We start from the raw sequence: 24167 nt of genomic DNA, 5'->3' as shown, positions 1-24167 counted from the left end.
TAAAAATAATCCAGGCAAGAGGTGATGGTGTTTGGACCAACATATGAACAGTGGAGATAGTGAGAAATGGTCATTTTCTCATTCTATTTTGGAAGCTTGGCAAGGGATTCACTGACTGACTGGATGTGAGGTGTGAACGAGAAAGACAAACATCAAGGATGATGCCAGAGTTTTTGCATGGAACAGGGAGAAGAATAGCATTGTCATTTACTGAGATGGGGAAGGGGAGCAGGTTTGGATGAGATTAATTTTGGTAAGTGCAGCCATGATAAGTGTGAGATGCATATTAGACATCCGAGTAGGCCAGCTTGTCAAGTAGGCAGTAGGATATACGAGTCTGGGTTCAGGAGAGAGGTATGGGCATCCAGGGAGTCATCCGCATGTAAATTTATGCTGTGAGATGGGATGAGGTCACCAAAGCAGTGAGTGCAGGTAGAAAATAAAACATGTTCAAGACTGAGCCCTGGAGGACTCTGATGTTTAGAGGTCAGGGAGATGAGAAATCCCAGATGAAAAGAAAACTAAGATAAGAGTGTAGCAGTGGAAGCTGAAATAAATGAAAAAGATGTTTGAAGGAGAACGCTATCAGACAGCTATGTCAGATCCTTCCCATAGACCAAGTATGATCAAAACCAAGAATTGACCAGTGGATTTAGCAATACAGAAGCCATTGCTAACCTTGGTAAGAGTAGTTTGGATGGAATGGGAAGTAGATTTCTGAAAGACGCCACAATTAACAATTTTCTCTCCTCTCTCCTGCACCAACACAGCCTCCTTTCTGTCACATTACTCCATGAGCATTTAAACGCACCATTATTTCTCTCATCTTAAACTCCCATCTCGACTTGCCTTTCCCTTCCATCTACCACTCCATTTCTGTCCTTTCCATTAAAACAAAATTCCTTAAAAAGTATATTCTTGATGTCATCAATTTCTTCCCATTATTCTCTGGAATTTTGTTTTAAGGACTTAAGGCTGTCAGCTGAGAGGATGGAGAGAGGTAGTGAAGACTTGAGGACAAAGAGGAGTAATCATTTTGTAAGAGAATGGAAGAGTGCACAGAATTGGAAAATGTGGCGTGACTGGTGGGTGTCATCAGAGGCGGACTTGATGGTGGCAATTGTGACTTTAAAATGAGATCAGTCTGTTTGGTGGTGTGTTATTCCTCAGCCCCATTCTGCTGGGCAGGTGCAGGCAGGGGGTGAGCAGACAGTTGGTTTTTAATAAGAGTTGTGATTTATTTTTGTCCAGAGAATTTCAAGAGTGGGACAGATTTGAGGTTTTGTGCTTATGAGGATTTCTCATGGTTTTCAAGTTGAGTGAGGAAGAAACCAGGGCAGAGGTAAAAGGACATTAGAGGTCAGGGTGTTGGAGGGATCATCTGGGTGATTAATGAAATTACCAAGAATCATGCAGGAGATCAGTAGGGCTGAAATAGATGACAGTGAGCAGACTCTAAACCTTCAAGGAATTGGGGAAGCAACCAGGGTGAATGGCTGCCTGCAAGGAGGAGGGTAGAGCGGCAGGATCTGAAAGCACTATGCTCACAGAGTAGAGATTTCAGAAAGGATACAGGAGCAGTTATTTGGAAGTTGGAGTGAAGAACAAGAGTAGCGACCCCATCCCAGCATGGTAGGATGAAGAGTGTGGGGGGAGAAGACAGTCCTGGCTGGAGAGCATTGCCAGGGAAGTGCTTCCTCACGAGACAGCTGGGTTTCAGTTAGAGCAAAGATGAAGGGAATGTTCCAGAAGAGGCTGAGGTCCTGGGGAATTTTACTGATGATTGCCCATGAGTCCAAGAAGTGCAGTGGAAGCATTTCAGGAGAAGGAAGGGGAGCCAGGAACATCAGAGTCTGAGGAATGCAAGAAACCTAGGCTTCTGGAGGTGGCTTTCTGAGGAATCCCGAGTCCCAGTATAGTATAGTCTCACCACCTGTGAAACATCCTGCATCTTACTACTCACAGGTCATGGAGTGGTTCCATTAACTTCCTGGGCTTTTCCAGGCAAGCAGGCAGCAGCATGCCATGTTGGAAGGCAGCAGGGCCCACTTATGCTCCAGTTTTGTCTTTGCCACTTGGTTTGTGTCCAGCCAAGACTGGGGATTGTTGGGCTGTGGCCTGGAGGAAGCCCCCACATCCTCACTGATTGTGCTGGCCTTGCTCTCAGTGCCTCAGTGAGGTCTGCTGAGGAGGAGCAAGCCAGAGAGGAAGGCCAACCAGCCTCACAGCCAGGAGCAGGGTTTCCCAAGCTCAAGTGACGTGCTTACCAGCTTTAAACGCTTACTGCAGCTGCAGAGCACCTGCACTGTTGTTTGTAATGATTTTCTGTAAATACATTCACTTTTGTTCTCTTATGGAAATGTCTTTTTCAAGGAAACTCATAAGAAACCTGCGACAATTGAAAAGTTATTGTAAAAAATGAGTACAGAACCAGAATGACGAAAAATTGAAAAATGTACATCCTCATACACCCTAGATCATCTCACTTGCCACTTTGGGAAGTGAGTGAATCAAAGAATGGCTGGGACTCAGACTCACTCCTCCTTACAAAGCTGCCCACCTGTGTCTTCTTTCATTCTTGTCTCTACTTTCTACTGATGGCTCTATGATTTACATGCGGCAGAATCAGGCTGAATTATTGTGCTTGAGAAGAGCATTTCCCTTATGTGCAAGTTAAGTTCCCATAAAGGAGCATGGCCCATGCAAAGGGCCTGAGGTGGCAGAGAATATGTGCATTCAGGGATGCAGCAGGAGTGAAGACACCTAGCAGGAGAGGCCTGCAGACAGGCTGCTGTGGACAGGTTAAAAATGTAGGTCTTTTCCTATGAGCAGCATGAAGCTCCCCTTAAGGAGGGTCACCTCCCAAATCAAATGGTTAGATTTGAGTTCTAAAAGATCTCTTTTCAGTCATGCAGAAAAGGGATTGGAGAGGGCAGATGTGGGATGGACAGTTGGGAGATGCTCTTGCAGAGTCCACAGGAGACCTAATGGCCTAAAGTCAAATGGTGTTGATGGCAAAGGATGGAAGGATAAAATTCTAAGAAATGTTTAGAAGGCAAAAAGAGCAGGACTTAGCACTTGCTTGAATGCAGGGATAGGAAGAGAAGGGAGGTCACGGATGACTTCAGCATCTCTGGCTGGCATTGCTTGGTAGGTGGTGGTAGAATGCTTTGAAATGGAGAACACCAGAGCTGGGACTGGAGGAAATATATTGAGTATGGTTTTGGACAAATTGAATTGGAGGTTCCTGAGTGACGTGGAAAGAAAGATGTGCCAAGTTGGGTATGTGGGTCTGGAGCTCAGAAGAAAGGTGGGAAGTGGAGAAAGGAATTGGAGATTCATTGGCCTGTGCTTTAGGTGTGATTGTAAAGGCTGATGTCGTCTACCTGCCTCTTCTTGTCACTGTGACCTTTCATATGTGAGCTGATGTGCAACAGAGTTTCCACTCCAGCCAGCCTATTAAAGGCTGGATTGATTATTCTCCCTCTGAAAAAAAGCAAAATATACTGTTGTGTTATTATACTAACAATGACTGAGATGCAGTGAGATTTTTTTCCTCTTCCACCTCCTCTTCTTTAAAAGTGTTTCTATAAAAAGGGACACTTTTTATAACCAATTAAGAGATGACCATCTGCCCTTCACTTTACATAGACAAGCTGCCTATAACAAGATCTGAGAGCCAAAGCTGCATGTTTAAGTAAAGTGCATTTATTATTTCTAAGTTGTATTTATGCAGCGAGATTAATGTTTTGAGTTCTAGAGAAATTTTACATGCTAATCACTTTTGGTTAATTTAATTTTTAAATTGTTTTGAAAAATTTTAGAGACTTTTGCTTCTTAATGCTTATTCATTTTGGTTTTCCTGGTTAATAGATTACTGTCCTAGATGAGACATGGACTGTATTCAGGCGTTACAGTCGTTTTCGAGAAATGCATAAAACATTGAAGTTAAAGTATGCAGAGGTAAGTTATGAAATTATTATCTCCAATTAAGAGCATTCATTTTACAAAGTAAATGAGCTGATTGCATTAGCAATGTTATCTTTCTCTCTGTCTCTCTCTTTCCGATACTAGCTTATTAGTGTCACTAAGTCGTTTTTCAATTACCCATTTATCAAAGATAACTTTTAAATTTTTCTTTTTTGTTCCATTTCTGTTCTACACAATTTAAACATTTTCTGAACAGAAGATTTTGAAAGTGATAGTACAATGATAGTAAGTGAAATCCATCCTTCTCATAAATTTTATGGTTAATTTTAAATACATATTTTAATCAATTTATAACTTCTCAATTATGAGACCTATTAAAATTAAAATAACTTCTTCATATAGATTTACACTTTTTTCTTTAAAAAAGAAAGACTACATTCATGCTTAGTCTTATACTTAATGAGAAGTCAAGTCATAACAGTTATTTTGCCATTGAACATAGAGGGAAAGGTGGACAGAAAATGCAGAATTATCTAGAGACCAGAAAGCATTTCATGCATCAGATCAAATATCCAGAGGGTATTAATACATTAGTCATCTTTTCCTTTTTGAACAAACACTGGTTTCTCAGTAATTTTAAGCAAAGTATTCCTAGAATGAATGTGTGTTTTCCAAGTCATGATGATGATGATGATGATGATGATGATTTTACTTCAACTAAAGGAAGCATTATCTAGGCCCAGCTTTCTGGGAATTTTGTATTGAACTGAGTGCAAATCAATCAACAGTCATTATCTAACTAGCCTGCTTTCACCAAATATTGCTTTTGAGCACTATTATGGCTTTTTGTGACATTCTAAAAAGTAATTTAGTTAGAAATTTGGTTCACTAATTTGGTTCACATTAAATAATGTTTCCTAAACATTCCCATGGCTCCCACCCTTTTAAAAATCTGGCACAAAATACAAGGAGAAATAGCTTTTTGTAAATAAAATAGTTCCCTGATGTATAGAAGAATCTTGAGCTCAGGTAGAATTAAGCTGTGTTAGTTTGTTTGCATTGCTATAAAGGATTACCGGAGACTGGGTAATTTATGAAGAAAAGAGGTTTATTTGACTTACAGTTCTACAGGCTCTACATGAAGCACTTCTGGTGAGGGCCTCAGGAAGCTTCCAATCATGGTGGAATATGAAGGGGAGCCAGTGTGTCATGTGGGGAGACAGGGAGCAAGAGAGAACGGAGGAGGTCCTAGACTCTTTTTCATAATCAGATCTCAAGGTACTCATTACCATAGAATACCATCAAGCCATTTGTGAGGAATCTGCCCTCAAGATCCAACACCTCCTACTAGGCCCCACCTCCAACATTGGGGATCATATTTCAACATGAGATTTGGAGGGGACACACATCCAAACCATATCTTAAGCTATCTCTGAAATTCTGTTACTAAGCTGTCACACTGTCTAGTCTTCTATTAAAAATTTAGGGAACTTCAAGTGGGAATTTGTTCCCAAGAGGCTTCATTCCAGAAGTAACAGTAATAACATCAAAATCAAGTTATTAAGTTTGTTTCTGCAGTTTAATTTTCATGTCTCAAATCAATATTGACAATTAAAAGAAGTATGTGTACATATGAAATGTACAGAGCAGCTTGTTTTTAAAGTGAGCTTTGCAGCTCATTAACCACTTGGTTTTAAGTTACTACATCAGTATTTTAATAATGGACAGATTTTTGCATATTTAATTAAACTCACTGAATTCCCAAAGCAATACCTAGTAAAAGCAATTTCCGTGAAATAAAAGCACTCAGACTTTATATATACACACACACATTCATTCCAGGATGTATTTATTTTATACTGATTCTTTGATTAGTTTAACCCATTCTGTATAGGCACATTTTTCTGGATTCCAGTAATACTGTGACAGACAAGAACAAAAATTTCTTCTTCTATATATCTTAAATATGGGGCAGACAGTCAACAAGGAGAAAATAATAACTAGCATTTTAAGAGTAAGCATGCAGCGTTGCAGTTACCATTTCAAGTGAGTTACATGCCTTATATGAAAAATAGCAATAAAGAATGGTGGGGCAGAAGGTGTTGGGCATACTTTAGTACAAGGTTGTTTCAGGGTTGGGCTCTCTGACAAGGTGGCATTCTAGTTGATACATTAGCTGAGAGATATTTAAAAGAGTTTTCAGAGCACCAGTATACAACTCTAATCTGTGTTTTTAAAGAAAACTCCAGAATGAATATAATGAAACAATCTTTAAAGATATAATAGAAGAAAACATACCCAAGGTTAAGAATGACATGAACCAGTGAGTCAAAGAAGTTACTTGGTACCAGGCAAAATGAATGAACACAGATTATCACATATGTAAGAGTATTTTCCAGAGAAAAAAGGGTATATTACAACATGTTTTAAAAAATTAACCTTCAAATGAAGAAAATCAAGTTGGTGTCATTCATTAATTCACTCATCTATATTGAGCAACTCTGCATGGTGAACACAGTGTGAACAAGACAGCTGCATTCCCTCTTCTCATGAAGTAGAGAGAATAAGCAGTAAACAAATAAATAAGGCAATTTCAGCTTGTGTAAAGTGAATAAAACCAGGCTTTGTGATAGTGCGGTATGAGAGCTGGGTAGTGGACTACTTTAGGTGGGGCAGGCCAGGCACACCTTCCTGAAAGAGTGGGATTTGTACTGAGATCTGAATGTTGAGAAAGAGCCAGCCATGAAAATCTGGAGGTGGGTACATTGTAACTCACGGGAAGAGCAAGTGCAAAGGCCCTGCAGTAGAACCAAGTTTCGTTTGTTCCAAGAACAAAAAGGCCTGGAAAAGTGGTGAGGATGGTAGAGGAATGTGGGCAAAGAGGTAGGAAGGGACTCTATCATGTGGAGCCTTGAACTGTATTCCTAGTGCATGGGAAGCCACTGGACAGTATTAAGCCTAGTAACAAAGTGGTTTTATGTATATACTTAAAAGGTCATTTTAATGGCCATACCGAGTATGGATTGTTGGGGTGCTAGAGAGCTCAAATCCAGAATTCTTTTTAGACATTAATTTGAGGATACTTTTAAACACCCAATTGGAACCATCAAGAGAGATGAAGGATGTAAGCCTAAGTTTAAAGGAGAAAGATGTTATGAACCTTCTGTTAGAAATACAAGTTGTTTGGATCAGGAATAATTAAGAAAAATTTTTGTATTTCTTTTACACTAAGTAAAGCCCTTTTATTTCTGCTTCAATTTTTAGCTAAGTTTCAGTCTTCAGACCATTTCTATTCATAGGTGACTTCTACTCACAGAAGCCCCTTTTCCTGAAGACAGGCTCAGGATCTCAATGTTAGTTAAGAATGGAAACTGGTTCTCCATGTTGTGTTCAATTTTGTGGCTTATAATTACTCTCACATAAGGACAAAAGAATGTTATATATAAAGGAGAACCCACAAATACATGTGTGCATGTATCTGAAGGAAAACAGACCATGGGAGTGGTGGTTTGAAACCTTGCAGTAAGCTCCTAAAACGAACACCACATGTTGAAACGTACAGACCCCGAGGTGTGTCATGCCGTTGTTTGTGTCCATAGCCACAACTCCAACACTTACAGGGTGCTGACCGTGGGCCAGGTGCCGTGCTGTGCATCTCATGTGGTTCTCGGACATCACTGGGAAGTGTGGGGGCTGTTACCCTCCTCATTTTACAGAGACAGATACTGAAGAGTGGGAGATGTAAATAACTTGCCTTGTAGCAAACAATTGATGAGCAGAAGCCAGTCCCAGGCCATTGCACTCTACTTTCTGTTTCTAAACCAACAATAATATAAAAATGGGAAAAAAGAATTGTTTCTAAAAACACAGTAGCCTGTCATTCTAGATCTAAATCTTATTTCACTCACAACAGCATTGTCCATTTAACATTTTTAAGATAAAGCTTAAAATTAAGTTGAATATCAGTTGGCTTTTTTCCTGTAAAGTTCTTTTTTCTCTTATGCAGCTCAGCTTCACATAGGCTTATTTGCTAAGTATTTGTTGGGACTTGAGATCAATGTTTATTAGGTATTTGTCAATTATTATTGCTCTCATTAGTGCTTATATTATTACCATCTCTTTAAATAATGCTCATCTGCTCCTCGAAGTGAACTATTTGGCCTGACAACATCCTAGAAATCACTTGATTGCTAAAGACCTAACTCTTTCAGGAAAGCCAAAGGGTTGATACAAAAGGATCCTGAAAATTTCCTCTCATGGGTGACTATTTTATAGCCAAGCGAGAACATATTTTATTTACTTCACTCCTTCACCAGATTGGGCTCATTATTTCTGTGAAAGTAGAAGACTATTCTGGCTCTCTTAATTGCAAGGGTAACAAAATGTTTGATGACAGTATATTTTTAAATGACACATATTAAATTTACCTAGCCATACAAGGCTCCAAAATTTTAATCAAGCTAAGAAATACTGAAAAGCACACTGGAATTCAAAATATACAGAATTAGGAATATGCTTGCCAAGATAGACTCTTCTGTCACCTTAACACTTTAGTTTTAGTTATAGCCTATAGTCTTTTGGAACTTTGTCTAAAATGATATCCTGCCCATTCACATTTCATCTGGAGTTTAGCCATGGTCTCCTGGGGGATATACCTTTAACAGTTTGGTGTGACAGGTCTCTTGGTTTCTTTCGGTAATCTTTTTTCCCCAATAGTAAATTACATGTTCATTATAAAAGATTGACATTATTCAACAATATATACATAGAATGTGAAAGTTCTTCTTAATCTAACCCTCAGTAGGAATGATGTGCAACACTCCCCAGGAAGTCCTCCTGGGTCCAGCTGTGCATTCAGACTCACAACTCCATAGCCCATGCTCAGCATCAGTTTCCCTGGGAAGGACACAGGACAAGAATCACTGCTTGCCAGCAGGGCACAAGGGCTTGGAGAAGCCCCCCAAGCAGTCTCTGGAGCAGTCCACTCGGCTGTCTGAGAGCTGTTCTTGCCTCACTTCTCCGGGTGACAGCTAACGTACAGAGTTGAGCCCCACATGGGCATGTGTGAGAACCACTCTGGCCTAGAGTCCCGTGCCAGAAGGGAGCCAGTGTCTCTTACAACAACTCCACAGGCAGAATTTCCAGAGTCCCAGCAGCCTGCTGGGTTACCAGTCATCTCACTCAGAGAAGCCTAAAGCTATGGCTTCCCACCAGACAGCTGTCATTTCTGCCTGTCCAGATGCAACTTATTGAGGCAGGGAATCGGGGGTGTCATTTTTACCATGACTGTGAGCAATGTTGTCTCGTAACAAACTTGGCATGTCACCTTATCAGGTTTCCAGAATCCTGTTGATGAATATTTGGGTAGTTTCCTGATTATTGCTGTTGTGACTACTTCTCTGTAAACATTCTTGAACATATCTGTATGTCTTCTGGTTCATGTGTTAGACTCTCTTTGTGAAGAAATTTGGTAATTGCTTAAATGTTCTTAAAGACTTTCTGAAAAACCAAGATCAGTAAAGAATGCACTCAGTTAGGTAGACTGAGAGCCCTGAAAGCCATCACCCTAGCGAGAAAGTTTAAGAATTCCTTAACCATCATTCAGCTAAGCCTTCTAATCTCCCTGTTCACTCATATTCATTTGGTTAATTATTTACTATAATGTCTCCTTAAGGAGAATGATGTGCTTGTCAACTGAAGACCCCTCAGGAATACTTTATATACATTTGGGTGGTAAGCCAATTAAAGTGGTAAGGAGTTGTGATTATTAGATGTAAGATAAGTCTCTGAATAAAATAGAAATAACCTAAGGCTAATACAAACAGCACTTATGAATTGAGCAGACAAGAAGACACTGGGTTCCATAAAATTCTGGGAAGTTGGGGTTGAGAGCAGGGGAAAAGCAAAAACCAAAGAAAAACTTAGTCCTTGTTTTAATTGTATGATGATAGATTTTATGAATAAAAAACCTAAATTTTTTGTACTTTGTAATACTGAAGAAGGACAGATTTGCTGCATGTGATCTTCAATCATATGCTAACGTTATTGCCATTCTGTTCTCAGATTCACTGTATGAGTAGGCTGAGTTCTTCACTGGAGGTGCTGCATTACTCAGGGTTTTTTAAATTGTTGTTTTATTGTTATTTATTCATTTTCTTTAATCTTAGCAGTTTCTTCTGGATTTCAAATGGGTTTCCTCTTTTGTTTTGAATTAATTTGTCCTGTTCATCTATTGACATGTATTATGCAAGATAATAGCTCCTTCTGGCATTCATTTTCTGTTCCCCTTCATTGACCTTGTATGGAATCTTAATCAAATTAAACCTATGTTTTCCAATTCACATCTGTAAAATGATAATGCGACAGCTAGTTTGTAGAAGATTGTGAGAGCCTCAGATATAATGCGTTATTGAAAGCAACTATGAAGTATTATTGCAGCATGTGCCAGAGAGCAGATCTTTGAAATTTTATCATGCAAATAGTTTCTGTAGTGCTCTTTTTCTGTATGAAAACTATGTATTTTTGACTCTATTAAAATCAGTGTAAGGCTTTTAAATATCAATCAAGTTACATTCTCAGAAACAAAGCCCCCATGAAGTGTTCTCTTTTTGTTTCTATGAGGAGGAGATAGAATTACTGTTTCTGTCTGGCGTTCATGAAGCTTACCTATAGATCCAGGTCACAGTCCGAGAGTCCATCAAAACAGAAACATAGCTCATCAAGCTGAAGAGAAAAAAACTTTTAAAACCACATCTCTTTTTCATCCATTAGCACGAGTAGTGAAGAGCTAGTATCCCCCTAGCTTTTTGGATGACTGGTCTGGTATTTTAATAAAGTTGGATGACATGAGGGCTGGAAGGTCAGAGGTCATCAGGAGAGTTACTGCTTCCAGGAGATTCAGAGATGCCAGCTCCTGTCTGATTTTTTAAAAAATACTTTATTTTCATACATTTAACAAGGAGTCCTTCTTTTCAAATGCTAGAGCCTAGTGAGCACTGCTATGGACTGAATGTTTGTGTTCCTCCTAAATTGTGTTGAAATTTAACCTAAAATTTGTTGGTATTAAGAGATGGGGCTTTTGGGAGGTGACTAGGTCATGAGACCCTCATAAATGGGATTAGTGCCTGAGGGAGCTTGGCCCCACCTCCTGCCATGTGAGGACACAGAAGGCGCCATCTGTGGAGAACAAGACCTCAGCAGATACTGAATCTGCTTACACCCTGATCTTGGACTTCACAGCCTCCAGAACTGTGAGCAGTAAATTTCTGTTGTTCATAAATTACCCAGTCTAAGGTATTTTGTTATAGCAACCCAAATGGACTAAGTCAGGCACCTTACTTTTCAAGGACATAAATCTCACAGTGAAACAGATGAAGTACTGGAATCAATCATTGAGGGTCTTTTTATGATATTCTTGGCTAAATGATTCTGAAGCCAGTTTGTGCTGCTGTGCTTAGAGGCAAGAGAATGAATTTTGAAAATGAGACATTTCATATATTAAGATGTACAATCAAAACAAATGCTAAGGGATGCCTGTGCATCATGAGAGTATAAGCTACATGGAACAGTTCATGTTGCTTGTCTTCATCATAACTAAGTTATAACAGTGAGTCATTAGAGTCCCCAAGTTTCAAACACAATCAGCCTCAATCAGCCACATCCCTAGGGAGCTCCCTTCTCCCCACAAAGCTGAGAGAAAAATATTTTGAGAGCCTTCCATAAAAATGGAAAATTGCTGTGTTAGAGCAATTGTTCTCTCACATCTGGCATTCTCTGGGTGCCCAGTAAATACTAGTGGGATGGAAGAAAATGACTAGGCAAGAGGTTATTTAATTTGTAGATGGACTTTCAGTTAGTGCTGATGAACCATTTCTCACCTTTTTTAGTTTCTGAGCAGCACCAAAGAAAGAAGTGAAAAGAATTTGGCTATTGGCCTTGTGTTTGTCTTGGACAACTTTTGACCATCTATTATTCAAATGCATCATAACAGTTTTATTACTAGCCTTTCAGGTTTAATATAAAAATTGCAAATCTGCTCACCACCCAAATTATAATGCTACCAACCGTAGCCACAGAGAGCACCCAGTAAGCCTTAGATAAATTCAGTTGCACCAAGCCCTCAGCCTCCTTGAATTTCTAAATAGCAAACAGCTATGCAGACAAAAATAGAATACGGCCAGCTTCCTGACCTTGTACATTATCAGAGGCCCAGGTGGTTCACCGTGTGGTTTGTATCACACCATTCTCTTCAACTGGTAGATAAATAGCATTTAAATCACTGCTTTCAAGGATGAGTAGAGGCGCAATGAGCATCCAAATTACCTGGGAAGCTTTTCCAAAATATGCAGACTCAGGCCCCAAACTAGGAATTTCTTATTCAGTAAATCTGACTTGGGACTCAGGAGTGTGTAATTGGGAGAAAATCCTCCATAGGATGTTCCCTGGACCACTGATTAAGACATTGCCTGTCCTCTTTTGCATCTATCTTGGGAGCATTAGTTGATTTTTTTTTATATTTCAATAGGTGTTTGGGAAACAGGTGTGTTTGGTTACATGGATAAGTTCATTAGTGGTTAGTGGCGATTTCTGAGATTTTGGTGTACCCATCACTCGAGCAGTGTACACTGTACCCAAGTGTAGTCTGTTATCCCTAATCCTTCCTCCCACCCTTTCCCCTGTGTCACCAAAGTCCATTGTTTCATGTTTCCTCATAGTTTAGCTCCCACTTATGAGTGAGAACATATGATGTTTGGTTTTTCATTCCTGAGTTACTTCACTTAGGATAATGGTCTCCAATTCCGTCCAGGTTGCTGCAAATGCCATTATTTTGTTTCTTTTTATGGCTGAGTAGTATTCCATGGTGTGTGTGTGTGTGTGTGTGTATACGTGTGTGTGTGTATACATGTATACATATACATACATATAGGTGTGTGTGTATATATACACACATGTGCATACACACATACACACATATATGAGATATATATATAACATTTTCCTTATCCACTTGATTGATGGGCATTTGGGCTGATTCCATGTTTTTGCAATTGTGAATTGCGCTGCTATAAACGTGTGTGCAAGTGTCTTTTTCATATAATGACTTCTTTTCTTCTGGGTCGATACCTAGTAGTAGGCTTGCTGGATCAAATGGTAGATCTACTTTTAGTTCTTTAAGGAATCTCCATACTGTTTTCTATAGTGGTTGTACTTGTTTACATTCCTACCAGCAAGTGTAAAAGTGTTCTCTTTTTACCACATCCATGCCAACATTTTTTATTTTTTGATTTTTTTAATTATGGCCATCCTTGGAGGAGTAAGGTGGTATTGCATTGTGGGTTTGATTTGCATTTAACTGATAATTAGTGATGTTGAGTATTTTTTCATATGTTTATTGGCCATTTGTATATCTTCTTTTGAGAATTGTCTATTCATGTCCTTAGCCCACTTTTTAATGGGATTATTTGGGTTTTTGTTTTTGTTTTTGTTTTTGTTTTTTTGCTGACTTCTTTGAGTTCCTTATAGATTCTGGATATTATTCCTTTGTCGAATACATAGTTTGCAAAGATTTTCTCCCACTCTGTGGGCTGTCTGTTTGTTCTACTGATTATTTCTTTTGCTGTGCAGAAGCTTTTTAGTTTAATTAAGTCACATCTATTTATCTTTGTTTTCTGTTGCATTTGCTTTTGGGTTCTTGGTCATGAAGGCTTTGCCTAAACCAATGTCTAGAAGAGTTTTTCCAGTGTTACCTTCTAGAATTTTTATGGTTTCAGGTCTTCTATTTAAGTCTTTGATTCATCCTGAGTTGATTTGTGTATAGGGTGAGAGCTGATGATCCAATTTCATTCTTCTACCTGTGGCTTGCCAATTATCCCAGCACCATTTGTTGAATAGGGTGTCCTATCCCCACTTTATGTTTTTGTTTGCTTTGTCAAAGATCAGTTGGCTGTAAGTATTTGGGTTTATTTCTGGGTTCTCTATTCTGTTGTGTTGGTCTATGTGCCTATTTTTATATCAGTAACATGCTGTTTTGGTGACTGTAGCCTTATAGTATAGTTTGAAGTTGGGTAAAGTGACGCCTCCAGATTTGTTCTTTTTGCTTAGTCTTGCTTTGGCTATGTGGGCCCTTTTTTGGTTCCATAGGAATTTTAGGGTTTTTTTTTTCTAGTTCTGTGAAAAATGTTGATGGTATTTTGATGGGAATTGCATTGAATTTGTAGATTGCTTTTGTCAGTATGGTCATTTTCACAATATTGATTCTACCCATTTATGAGCATGGGGTGTGTTTCCATTTGTTTGTGTCATCTATAATTTCTTTGAGCAGTGTTTTGTAGTTTTCCTTGTAGAGGTCTTTCACTTCCTATATACATTTCTAAGTTGTTTTTTTTCAGCTATTGTAAAAGGGGTTGATTTCTTGATTTGATTCTCTGCTTGGTTGCTGTTGATGTATAGCAGCACTAGTGATTTGTTTACATTCATTTTGTATCCTGAAACTTTACTGAATTCATTTATCAGATCTAGGAGCTTTTTGGATGAGTCTTCAGGGTTTTCTAGTTATACAATTATATCATCGTGAACAGTGACAGTTTGACTTCCTCTTTCTGATTTGGATGCCCTTTCTTTCTTTCTCTTGTCTGATTGATCTGGCTAGGACTTCTAGTACTATGTTGAATAGAAGTGGTGAAAGTGGGCATCCCCCTTGTCTTGCTCCAGTTCTCAATGGGAATGCTTTCAACTTTTCTCTGTTCAGTATATTGTTGGCTGTGGGTTTGTCATAGATGGCTTTTACTAACTTAAGATATGTCCCTTCTATGCCGATTTTCCTGAGGGTTTTAATCATAAAGGGATGCTGGATTTTGTCAAGTCCCTTTTCTGCATCTCTTGAGATGATCATGGGCTTTTGTTTTCAATCCTGTTTATGTGGTGTATCACATTTATTGACTTCGGTATGTTAAACCATCTCTGCATCCCTGGTATGAAACCCACTTGATCATGGTGGATCATCTTTTTGATATGCTGTTGGATTTGGTTAGCTAGTATTTTATTGAGGATTTTTGCATCTATGTTCATCAGGGATATTGGCCTGTAGTTTTCTTTTTTGGTTATGTTCTTTCCTGGTTTTGGTATTAGGGTGATACTGGTTTTAAAGAATGCTTTAGGGTGGATTCCCTCTTTCTTTATCTTTTGGAATAGTTTCAGTAGGATGGATACCATTTCTTCTTTGAATGTCTGATAGAATTCAGGTGCGGGTTGGTTTTTCATTAGTGTAAAGCACCAGATCTAAAAGATGATTTCCAGTGACAAATATTCTTGTCAAAATTAATGACAGACTCATTCAAACCTAGAGTGGAGAAGAAATGTTAATTGTCTCTTTGATCACCAAAGATGTGGACTTTATTATTCTTTCCTCTGCAATAAACAAGGAAACTTCCATAGCAGTGAGCTTGGAACTGTTTGCACATTGTGAAATGCCAGCACCCTGAGGGATCTTAACGATTGAATAGTCCAGTTTTCATTTTAGAAACGAGGAATCAAATACCTATGGAGAGTTTTGTTAAGTTCACACCAAGACTTAGGGCATGGGGCAAGGTTCATGTCTCCTAATTCCTGGTCCCATGCTCTTTGTCTGAACCTCCCTCTCCATGGCCATGTTCCTGTTAAAAGGGAAAATTCACAGAATTCTCCAGATGAGACCAAAGAAAAGAAAGCCTATTCCCTTAAAAATCTGTTACGTAGCAAGTCCCCATGGATGACAACAATGACAGGTTCCTGTCATGTCTGTCTCTGTGACAATTCAAATCGTAGTAAGAAGTGGAAAATACACTTTAGTTAGTTCATCTGAATATTTATTCTTAAAAATGAAATATTTAATATTCACAGATCTGAAGTATTTTTCACTTTAAAAAATGTTTGTGGCACATATGAATGTCCTCAAGTTTACGTTCACTGGGTCATGCTTGAATGAAACTGACACTGGGCTTTGGGGAAAATGAGACTTCATGTGGAAAAGTTACAATATTTATACCAAATATAACTGGAAGGTGGTGTAGTGCTAACTATGTTTCCAAATTTGATTTTATATCTAGGATGACTCTTAAGTTTTAGCTCTTTGGTGACAACAGGACAGTAGCTTCTGTTAGGGATATATTCTGATTTTAATCACCGGCTGCTTCATATTGACCACCAACAATGAATTCTGTCTTGTTCCTTCAGTCAGTTGATATTTCAGGAGGGTCTAGTGTGTTGCAAACTCTGGTCTAGGTTCAGAAGAGGTGTTCATAAATATTGTGTGATATGGGCTTAAGTTACCCTATCTAATGAGTCTAAAGGTAGCTCATTACTCCCTTCATAATCCAGCTAGGTTGTCCTGAAGAGTTGCTGCTTTATGCCTCTAAGAAATCAAACTTGGAAGAGAATTGCTTATTTGTTTGTGAGTATATTTCTCAGTGACAGCTGTTCTTATAAGGCCTTGGGAGCTGCTATTAATTTTGAGTAGTCAGAAATGCTTCCATCTAGTCATATGTGAGAATTATGGAGCCTTTTGATGAGTTTTTATTATTTGCATTTCTCAAAAGCTAGAATGGCCTAAATTTACAGCCACAAACCTTTAGGGTGCAGATGTTTCAAAAGCTGCTAGTTACCATGTAGGTGGGTCTCCTTGCAAAAGACAGGTTATAGCAGATTTGGCCAATTCGAGTGCTATGTTGTATTTTTTCTTCTAATCTTTAAAAATTGGGTAAAAGTTAGATAGCCAAATATCACACGAGTAAAGAAAATGACTAGTAAATGAGGAATGACAACAAAGTACACTTTCATCAGGTGTTAACAGAAGTCAAATGTTTTCCTTTTATTAGTAAAGACTCCACAACTTTATTAGTTCTCAATTTGCTTTCAGTGATTTATAACCCAGTTTTAGCTGCTCAATTGTTAAAAATCATAAAAGATAGGCAAGGCTTTTTATTACCCATTTTAATTTCTATATTTTAGGGCTGCCATTGTTTATATCCAAAGTAATAGCAATGCCGTTTATCAAAATGGCTTATGCTGTCTGTTGCCTCCAAGACCACCTGCACTTAATACAGGGTCTGGCTTAACTAAAATGTGAACTTTGCCAAGAGAAAAGGCTTTCAAAAACAGGAAACTTTTCCATTACATTTTTCCATTACATGTCTTCTTGATGGCAGCAGACTGGCTGACCTATCTTATTATAATGTAATAAACATTGAAGTCAGGATTTGAGCCTGATAACTCTTAGAAGAAAATTGGGCTGTGTCAGTTCACTGGGAATCAGAAAGAGAAAAATCAACTTGTAGATGAAAATTTCACTCAGAGATCATTAAGAAATATTACAATATCAGCAGAGAGAATGCTGACTATATTTCTAATATGCATACATATACTATACATATAGCTAGCTAACTTGCTAGATGGATGATACTCAATGCTTTCATAATTCCCAACCCCGGGATTCACGAATAATTATAAAATAATTTATATTATAAAATAGCTTATAAGATTTAAGTAAATACTAATTGTCTTAGCTTACTCTTTTGAAAATTCTTCATATAGATCTATTTTTCAACCAAAAATTTAGAGGCTTGTTGGTTGAACATCCAAAATAAAGCTAATTACTTGGGTTTTTAGACTTCACAAGCACTGAAGAAGGGAAAGACAAATTTCATTGGAAATCGGTAGGCTTCAAATTATTGATTTCATTTTTTAATGGCTTTTATTTCAGTTCTTTTGTCTTTTGAATATATTTTATTTACCGAATTGCAAAACAAGCTTGCCGTTATGCTTTTCTTAGGCCTAAGAAATATGCTATTGTAATCCTCATCTTTTTGTTTCCTGTGTTTTACTCTGCATAACCAAATTTTATAATGAGACAAAGTAGGCCATAGGGCTGTTGTTAAACTCTCCTTCAGCATTCTCTAGGCCTATCATGTCTGTCACAGATATCCAATTTATTTGACCTCAGTCATCATTTTAACTTTAATACACAGTTTTCCCATAAGAGCTCAAATATCTTTGCATCATTTCCCACTCCTGCTGTAAGGATAATAGCTATAACAGGAAAAGATGCCATTTTAAGGGTTTTCTCATGAATACTGCATTTCTGTTTGTGTCTGTCCTTTTTCTGTTCTACAACCTCTTGAAAAATAATATGTTTCATTATTATATCAGGCCCCATTTTCCTTCTGCACATCTGAGCCTTACTTCAAATGAGAATACTGTGAAGATTTCATAGGAAGTAAGATACCTTCCTCAAAAGCAGTATAGCCAAGATAATGGGTAAAACGCTGTGTGGGGAGATTTTAATCATCAGCATCTGAGTTACAGAATTTCAGAACTGAAATGAAACTTAAACATCTTGGTTCAATTTCTTCATTTTCACGATGATGAAACTAGGAACTAGAGAAGTTTTTATACATTGCTCCAGATTATACAACCAGCTATTTGCTAAGCTGAGACTTGAAATCCAATTGCCCCGAATCTTAGGTTATTAAAAGAAAAAGACATACAGTGTTAATTTAACTCTTCCATTAAATTTGTGAAAAGAATAATCATTTTTTACTGTTTCTATAAAAATGATGCATGTTCATTTATAAAAATTTTTCATAATACAAGGAAATATAAGAAAAAAAGCAACAGATTATCCCAAAATGATTCTATAGATATGATTAATGTTACCATTTAATGAACATTATTTTAAGTATCTAAATGAATAGGCACAGATAAGAGGATGGAGATGTAGATTGACAAAAAAGAAATTAAAATAGAAGAATAGGGAAAAGAGTGAAATAACTTTATGACATTGTGTTTATTCTAGATATGCTATTTTTAAGTATAAACATTGCATTTAATTTTACTTGAATTGAACAGAAGTGAAAGAAAATGAAAACTGAAGAAATTGCTGAACTTGAAATTAAATTTTCTTCACCACAGGATATATTGTCTCTAAAATATATGTGACTTTAAGATTATTTTTAAAATTGAAATGTTAAGGTCACTAGTTTTCAAATGATGTGTTTCCATTTTATAAATTACCAATTGACTCTTCTAACAGAGATAAAATTAACTTTATTTTCTCCCACCTCCCAATTTTTTTAAGTTATATTCTGAGACCTTTACATTGTGCTATCTTGTGGTTGGATATTTTTGGTCATTCAGTATGTTTTTGAAAGATGCATCTTGATGTGTTTTATCTGAGTTCTTATCTGCTTGAGAATGTGTATTTGTGGCCTGTTCACTTGAAAGACCCTTTGGTTAGATACAAACTTTTTGGGTCACATTTCTTTTATCACATTTTATTTTGTGTTGTTATTTTCTCAGCTCTGTGTGCTATGTGCTAATCTTTTTTTACTGTGCTTGTTTTGCACTTGTTCCTTCTACTGGGACTTTCATTCCCATCATGTTTTTGTTTCTTCCACCTCTTTCTTAAGTCCTGCTGGCTCACATTTTTTTGTGGAAGGAAGGAGGGTGCAGAGGCACTGATTTTTTTTGAAGTTTTTTTTTCATTATAGAAGAGCTTCAGACTGTGTTTTTGCCTTTTAATTTGCCTTGTAATATTTTGTTGAAAGCTAGACACAATATATTGGGTAAAAGGAATTGAGGTATATTGATTTTTAGTGTGAGGTTTTATGTTTATCCAGCTAAGATATAGGCTGGGTTTATTGGTTGATGTAGATGTGGTGTCAGAGGCTAAAATTTCCTCTAGTGCCCTTGTTTTTGTCTCCCATTGTTGTCTTTGGGCTTTCCTGGAGTCTTTTAAAATAGGGTCTGAGGCTTACAGTTCTTTCAGCTGTAATCCCCTGTTACACAGCAGCCCCTGATATGATCGTAAGGTATGGTGAGAGGAAGCCTTCTATAGTCCTAGGGTAGTTTTCAGTCTTTTCATGAGCCTGCGTTGAGTGTTTCACTTAGCCCTGGTCGGTTAGGCTCTGGTGAAACCTAAGGTAGTTAGGTTCTGGTAAAACGCTTTCTCTTAAGAGCAAGCCTTGTGAAGGAGAACAGAATGCTCTGGGAATATTTAAAAATGGTTACTTTTTCCTTCCCCTGCTCGATCCCCCAATCTCCCAGTGAGAACGCATCATTTGAAAACTAGAATCCAACTTCACAGTGAGAACCTGGTGGGGCTCCTGGAAGTACAACTCTCAAAAGTGTGGAGACCTTCCTCAAGACTGGCCCCCCTCAGAGATTTTAACAATCACACTAGTCTATATTTGAGCCTCCAGAGATTCTGGAATTACTGTTTATAGTGTTTCTACCAATACTGGCTCCAGCAGCAGGCCTCAGTGCCAGGCTGAGTTACGATTCTCTGTGTTCACCTGTCTGTCTCTGCAGTCTGAGGACAGTAGTTTGCCCTGTGATCTCACTTCTTCACTGGATCTAAGAAGAGTTGTTGATCTTCATTTATTTTTCAACTTTTTTCTTGTCATGAGGACAGGAGTAACTTTTCAGCTCCTCATGTGTAGGGTCAGAAACCAGAAGTCCTATTTTAGAATACTTTTAGATTTTAGAAAAAAATCTGAAGATAGTTCAGTTCTCATATACCATACTCAGTTTCCCCTAGTATTAACATCTGCCATTAGTGTAGTACATTTGTCATAACTAGTGAACCAATACTGGTACATTATTATTAACTAATGTCTGTACTTTATTGATATTTTCTTAGTTTTTACCTAATGGCCTTTTTCTGTTCCAGGATCCCACTCAGGACACCCCATTATATTTAGTCGTTATGTCTCCATAGGCCCCTCTTCACTGTGACAGTTTCTTATACTTGCCTTGTTTTCAGTGACCCTGACACTCTTGAGGAAGACTTGTTATGCATTTTTGGGAGGGAGACCACAGAGGTAAAAATGCCATTTTTATCATACCATCTCAAGGATATATACTATCAGTATGACTTACCACTGTTGATACTTGATCACGTGGCTGAAGTTTCTGTACTGTAAAGTTACTTGTTTTTCTTCCTTTCCACACTGTATTATTTGGAAGGAAGTCACTATGCATGGCACACATTTCAGGAGTGGGGAAATAATGGGCTACTTTCTTGAGGGTGAAACATCTATATAAATTATTTGGAATTATTCTGAAGTGATAGTCGAGTTACCCATTTATTTATTTATTCCATCATTCTATTTTGGGTTACCCACCAATACTTTATTTTTCAAAGTGAATCTGAATCCCCCATTTATTTATTTATTCAATTATTCGATTCTGGGTTATCCACCAATACTTTTTCTTTTTAATTTTCTTTTTCAAATTGTCTCAGCTTTGGCCCCTGGAGCTCTTTCACTTGCTGTCTGTGTTCCTTTGAGACACCGCGTCTTGTGTTTTCGTTTTCGAGCACTTCGTGCTTTCTGGCGCCACAGGCTGCTTCAGGCTCATCGTGTATATTCCCTGCCCCATCCTGGAATCAGCCGTTTCTCCAAGAACTCGCTCGCTTTGCTTCCTCTTTTTTACCCTTATTTTCTCTTCTTTCAATGTGTTTATTATCTACTTCTTTGGACTCTGTTTAGAGATGGATTTTGTGTTTCCTACATGACTATTAATTCTCTGAACTCCTGCTGGGTAGCTTTGGCTGATCCCACTTACGATGTATCCTCTTGAGCTGCCTTTTGCTTATGTTTCATTCAATGTCACCTCATCTCACCCTTTTTACACATAGTTTCGGTTTTGGTTCCTTCTAATTATTTCTCATCTTTAAGGGAAGTGGACTAATTGTTGTGGGAAAACACCAGTGCTTTGTGGGAGCAAGGAGGGGCAGACGCTGGGGAGGAGGAGGGCGGCTATGGTATGCGCAGACCACTTAGAATTGTCCTGAAACTGTTTTCACCAATTTTTTTCCTTCACTTTGAGACGCATCTTCTCTTGTTCTCTGGTTCATGGGGGCTGTGGAGTTGCTGGCTGTGGGCGATAAAGCCGAACACTTGATCTCTGGCCTTTCCTGCCTCTGTCACTGGAGACAGGGACTTCCCCAGGCCCCTCCTCTCATAGCCCCTGCTCACCTTCCTCCTTGAGTGGAATTGCATCCTGATCTTTTTCTCATCCCTGTATTTAGTCTCTTTAATCCCAGCATGGGCAGAATGCAGGTGAGGACGAGAGTGGTTCTAGGCCACCCTTGTCTTCTGTCTTCTCCTCTCTCTGTGGTGGTCTTCTGGATGCTGCTGCCTGGCTGGCAGTTTGAGCTGTGGAGGTTTCCCAGTTCAGAGACAGTGTTTGTGGTGGTAGCGGTGCTTTTGAAGAAGGTGAGAGGAACAAATCCGGTTGTTGCTCCACCATCTTTAACCAGAATGGTTTCACCAATTTTTATGGTTTGCAGAAAGATTATTTTTGGTGCAGTCACGCTTTTCAACATGTGACTGTCTCCAAAAAAGTTATAAGGGGAGATGATCATGCTTCTTCTTTATGAAAATGAAATCTTACAGAAAGAAAGAAATTCTTTTTCCTCCATTACTGAATCCCAAGTATCTTGAACATTTTTATGTAATTTGGAAAGACTTACCTGAGATGCTTTAGAATGTAGTTGTTGAGAGGAATATATAGAACTTCAGGAACTTTAATTTCTTGAAATATAGGACACCGTATCTCCTTTGTCAGAGGCTACAGAGGAAATCCAAGAGGAGTCTCTCCACCTGCAGATTGTCATTCACTGTTCCTGACAGTACTTCTCATGAAAATCAAAAGTAGAATATCTGTTCTATTAGAAAAATGAGGCAATAAAAATGAAAATGTGTAAATATAAGGTACTTGAGAGGGAATGAAAATGTTCAGATAATATTTCTGATTTAATTTTAAACTATTTAACATGAGAAATCAAATAAAAGATGTTGGTGTGTGGGGGACATCGGTAGAGAGGTCAGGGACAATTCAGAATCACGTCTTCTGTGAACCTCTCTTATATTCTTAATTTGTTGGAAGTGTTACATTTCAGAAAACAGCACTTTCAGCAAAATGGAAAAGGTTTTTTGGTTTTGGGTTGTTTTCGTTGGTCTTCCAGGCACAGTTATTTGTCATGACCAGTGACTCTTTTGATCTTGGTAAATTGTCCATTTTTTAAAAGTATTTAGGCAGTTTAAATCATTTACACTTCAGAAATGAAACCTACAGAGAATTGCTTTTGTTGATCTATTTTGAAATAAATGAGGCAGTAGCTTTGCACTTATGGAGAGAAAAAAGTCCAGCCCTCGTCTGTACTCTGGCCCTCTAACCTGTGGTAAGAGGTTTAGCTATGTTATTATTTTAGGAATGAAGTGGTAATTCCTGCCCCTGCTCTCCACCTTCTTTGTCCCAGTCATTCAGCAGGTCAGCATCAGGGCCCTCATTTTTCAGAGACCCCTTTATTTGAGCTGAGGAAGCCCATCTAAGTAAAGATGATGCTCTTTTTTTCTTTTTGGAAGATGGACTTAGGAATGTGACTGTAATGTCTTCCATGTCAGCTATTATTGTTCTCCAAATGGCCTCCTGTGCCACCTGCCCTGCTATCCCAACGCTTTCACTATTTTAATGTAGTATGTTTTAAAATATAAGATACTTCTAGTTTTTGTTTTACTTTTGAGTGCCTTAAGAAAAATATTCTTTTGAAATGGATTGGCTTAGGTATAGCTGATCAGCAACCATCAAGTGAGATACTTTTGCTTGGCAGATAACGCAGCTGATGGAAAATGAAGCGACTCTAGCAGTCACTTAAGTGTCGAAGTTTTATGCAGGATTTAGCTAGATGAAATTGCTGATATGCAACAGTTTTTAACTTAACAGAACTGGCAATTTCATCTTGTCCAACCTGAGCTTATAGATAGCAAGGCCTAAGTGGCACTGTTAGGATTCTCTACAGAGGAGACATGGAGGTGGTTTCCACTGTATCAGAGGGAAGGGACTCACTCATGTTGCAGATGAAGCTGTTTCTGATGGAAACATCGTTATATTAATGGGGGCATGGTTTTCCTATACTTTACATTATGGCCTTGGCTTTCTTCTTTGGCTTGTTCATGTCCCAGCCCCACCTATAGGACCCGGGCCCATTAGCTCACATTTCTATCATGGGCCACATTGGAACTTCTGCAGCTGTTCCTTTTCTCCATCCTACCCATACTTTATTGTAAGGATAGCTACCATTATTCTTAGTTTTTACTTGGAGAGGGGTAAGATGATAGTTGCTAACTAACTTTGTATGTCCTGGAATGGACTTCTGGGGAGCTCCAGCCCCATCCTGCTTCCTGCTGTTCTCTACTGCT

General features: G+C 38.3%; 1 protein-coding gene across 3 annotated transcripts in view; it reads left to right on the top strand.

Annotated features, from left to right (window-relative positions):
* Window positions 1–24167, top strand: part of KIF16B (kinesin family member 16B) — a 299853-nt gene that overhangs the window by 232381 nt on the left and 43305 nt on the right. For all 3 annotated transcript variants that reach the window (XM_003252139.3, XM_003252138.3, XM_012510215.2), the window contains one exon: window positions 3874–3963. In XM_003252139.3, coding sequence (XP_003252187.1) covers window positions 3874–3963 — 90 coding nt within the window. The remainder of the gene's footprint in view (window positions 1–3873; window positions 3964–24167) is intronic.

Source organism: Nomascus leucogenys, chromosome 11 (genome assembly GCF_006542625.1).
Source record: "Nomascus leucogenys isolate Asia chromosome 11, Asia_NLE_v1, whole genome shotgun sequence".
NCBI classification, from domain to species: Eukaryota; Metazoa; Chordata; class Mammalia; order Primates; family Hylobatidae; genus Nomascus; species Nomascus leucogenys.
The sequence above is the reverse complement of the archived record's forward strand: the minus strand, read 5'-3'. Positions and strand labels throughout refer to the sequence as shown.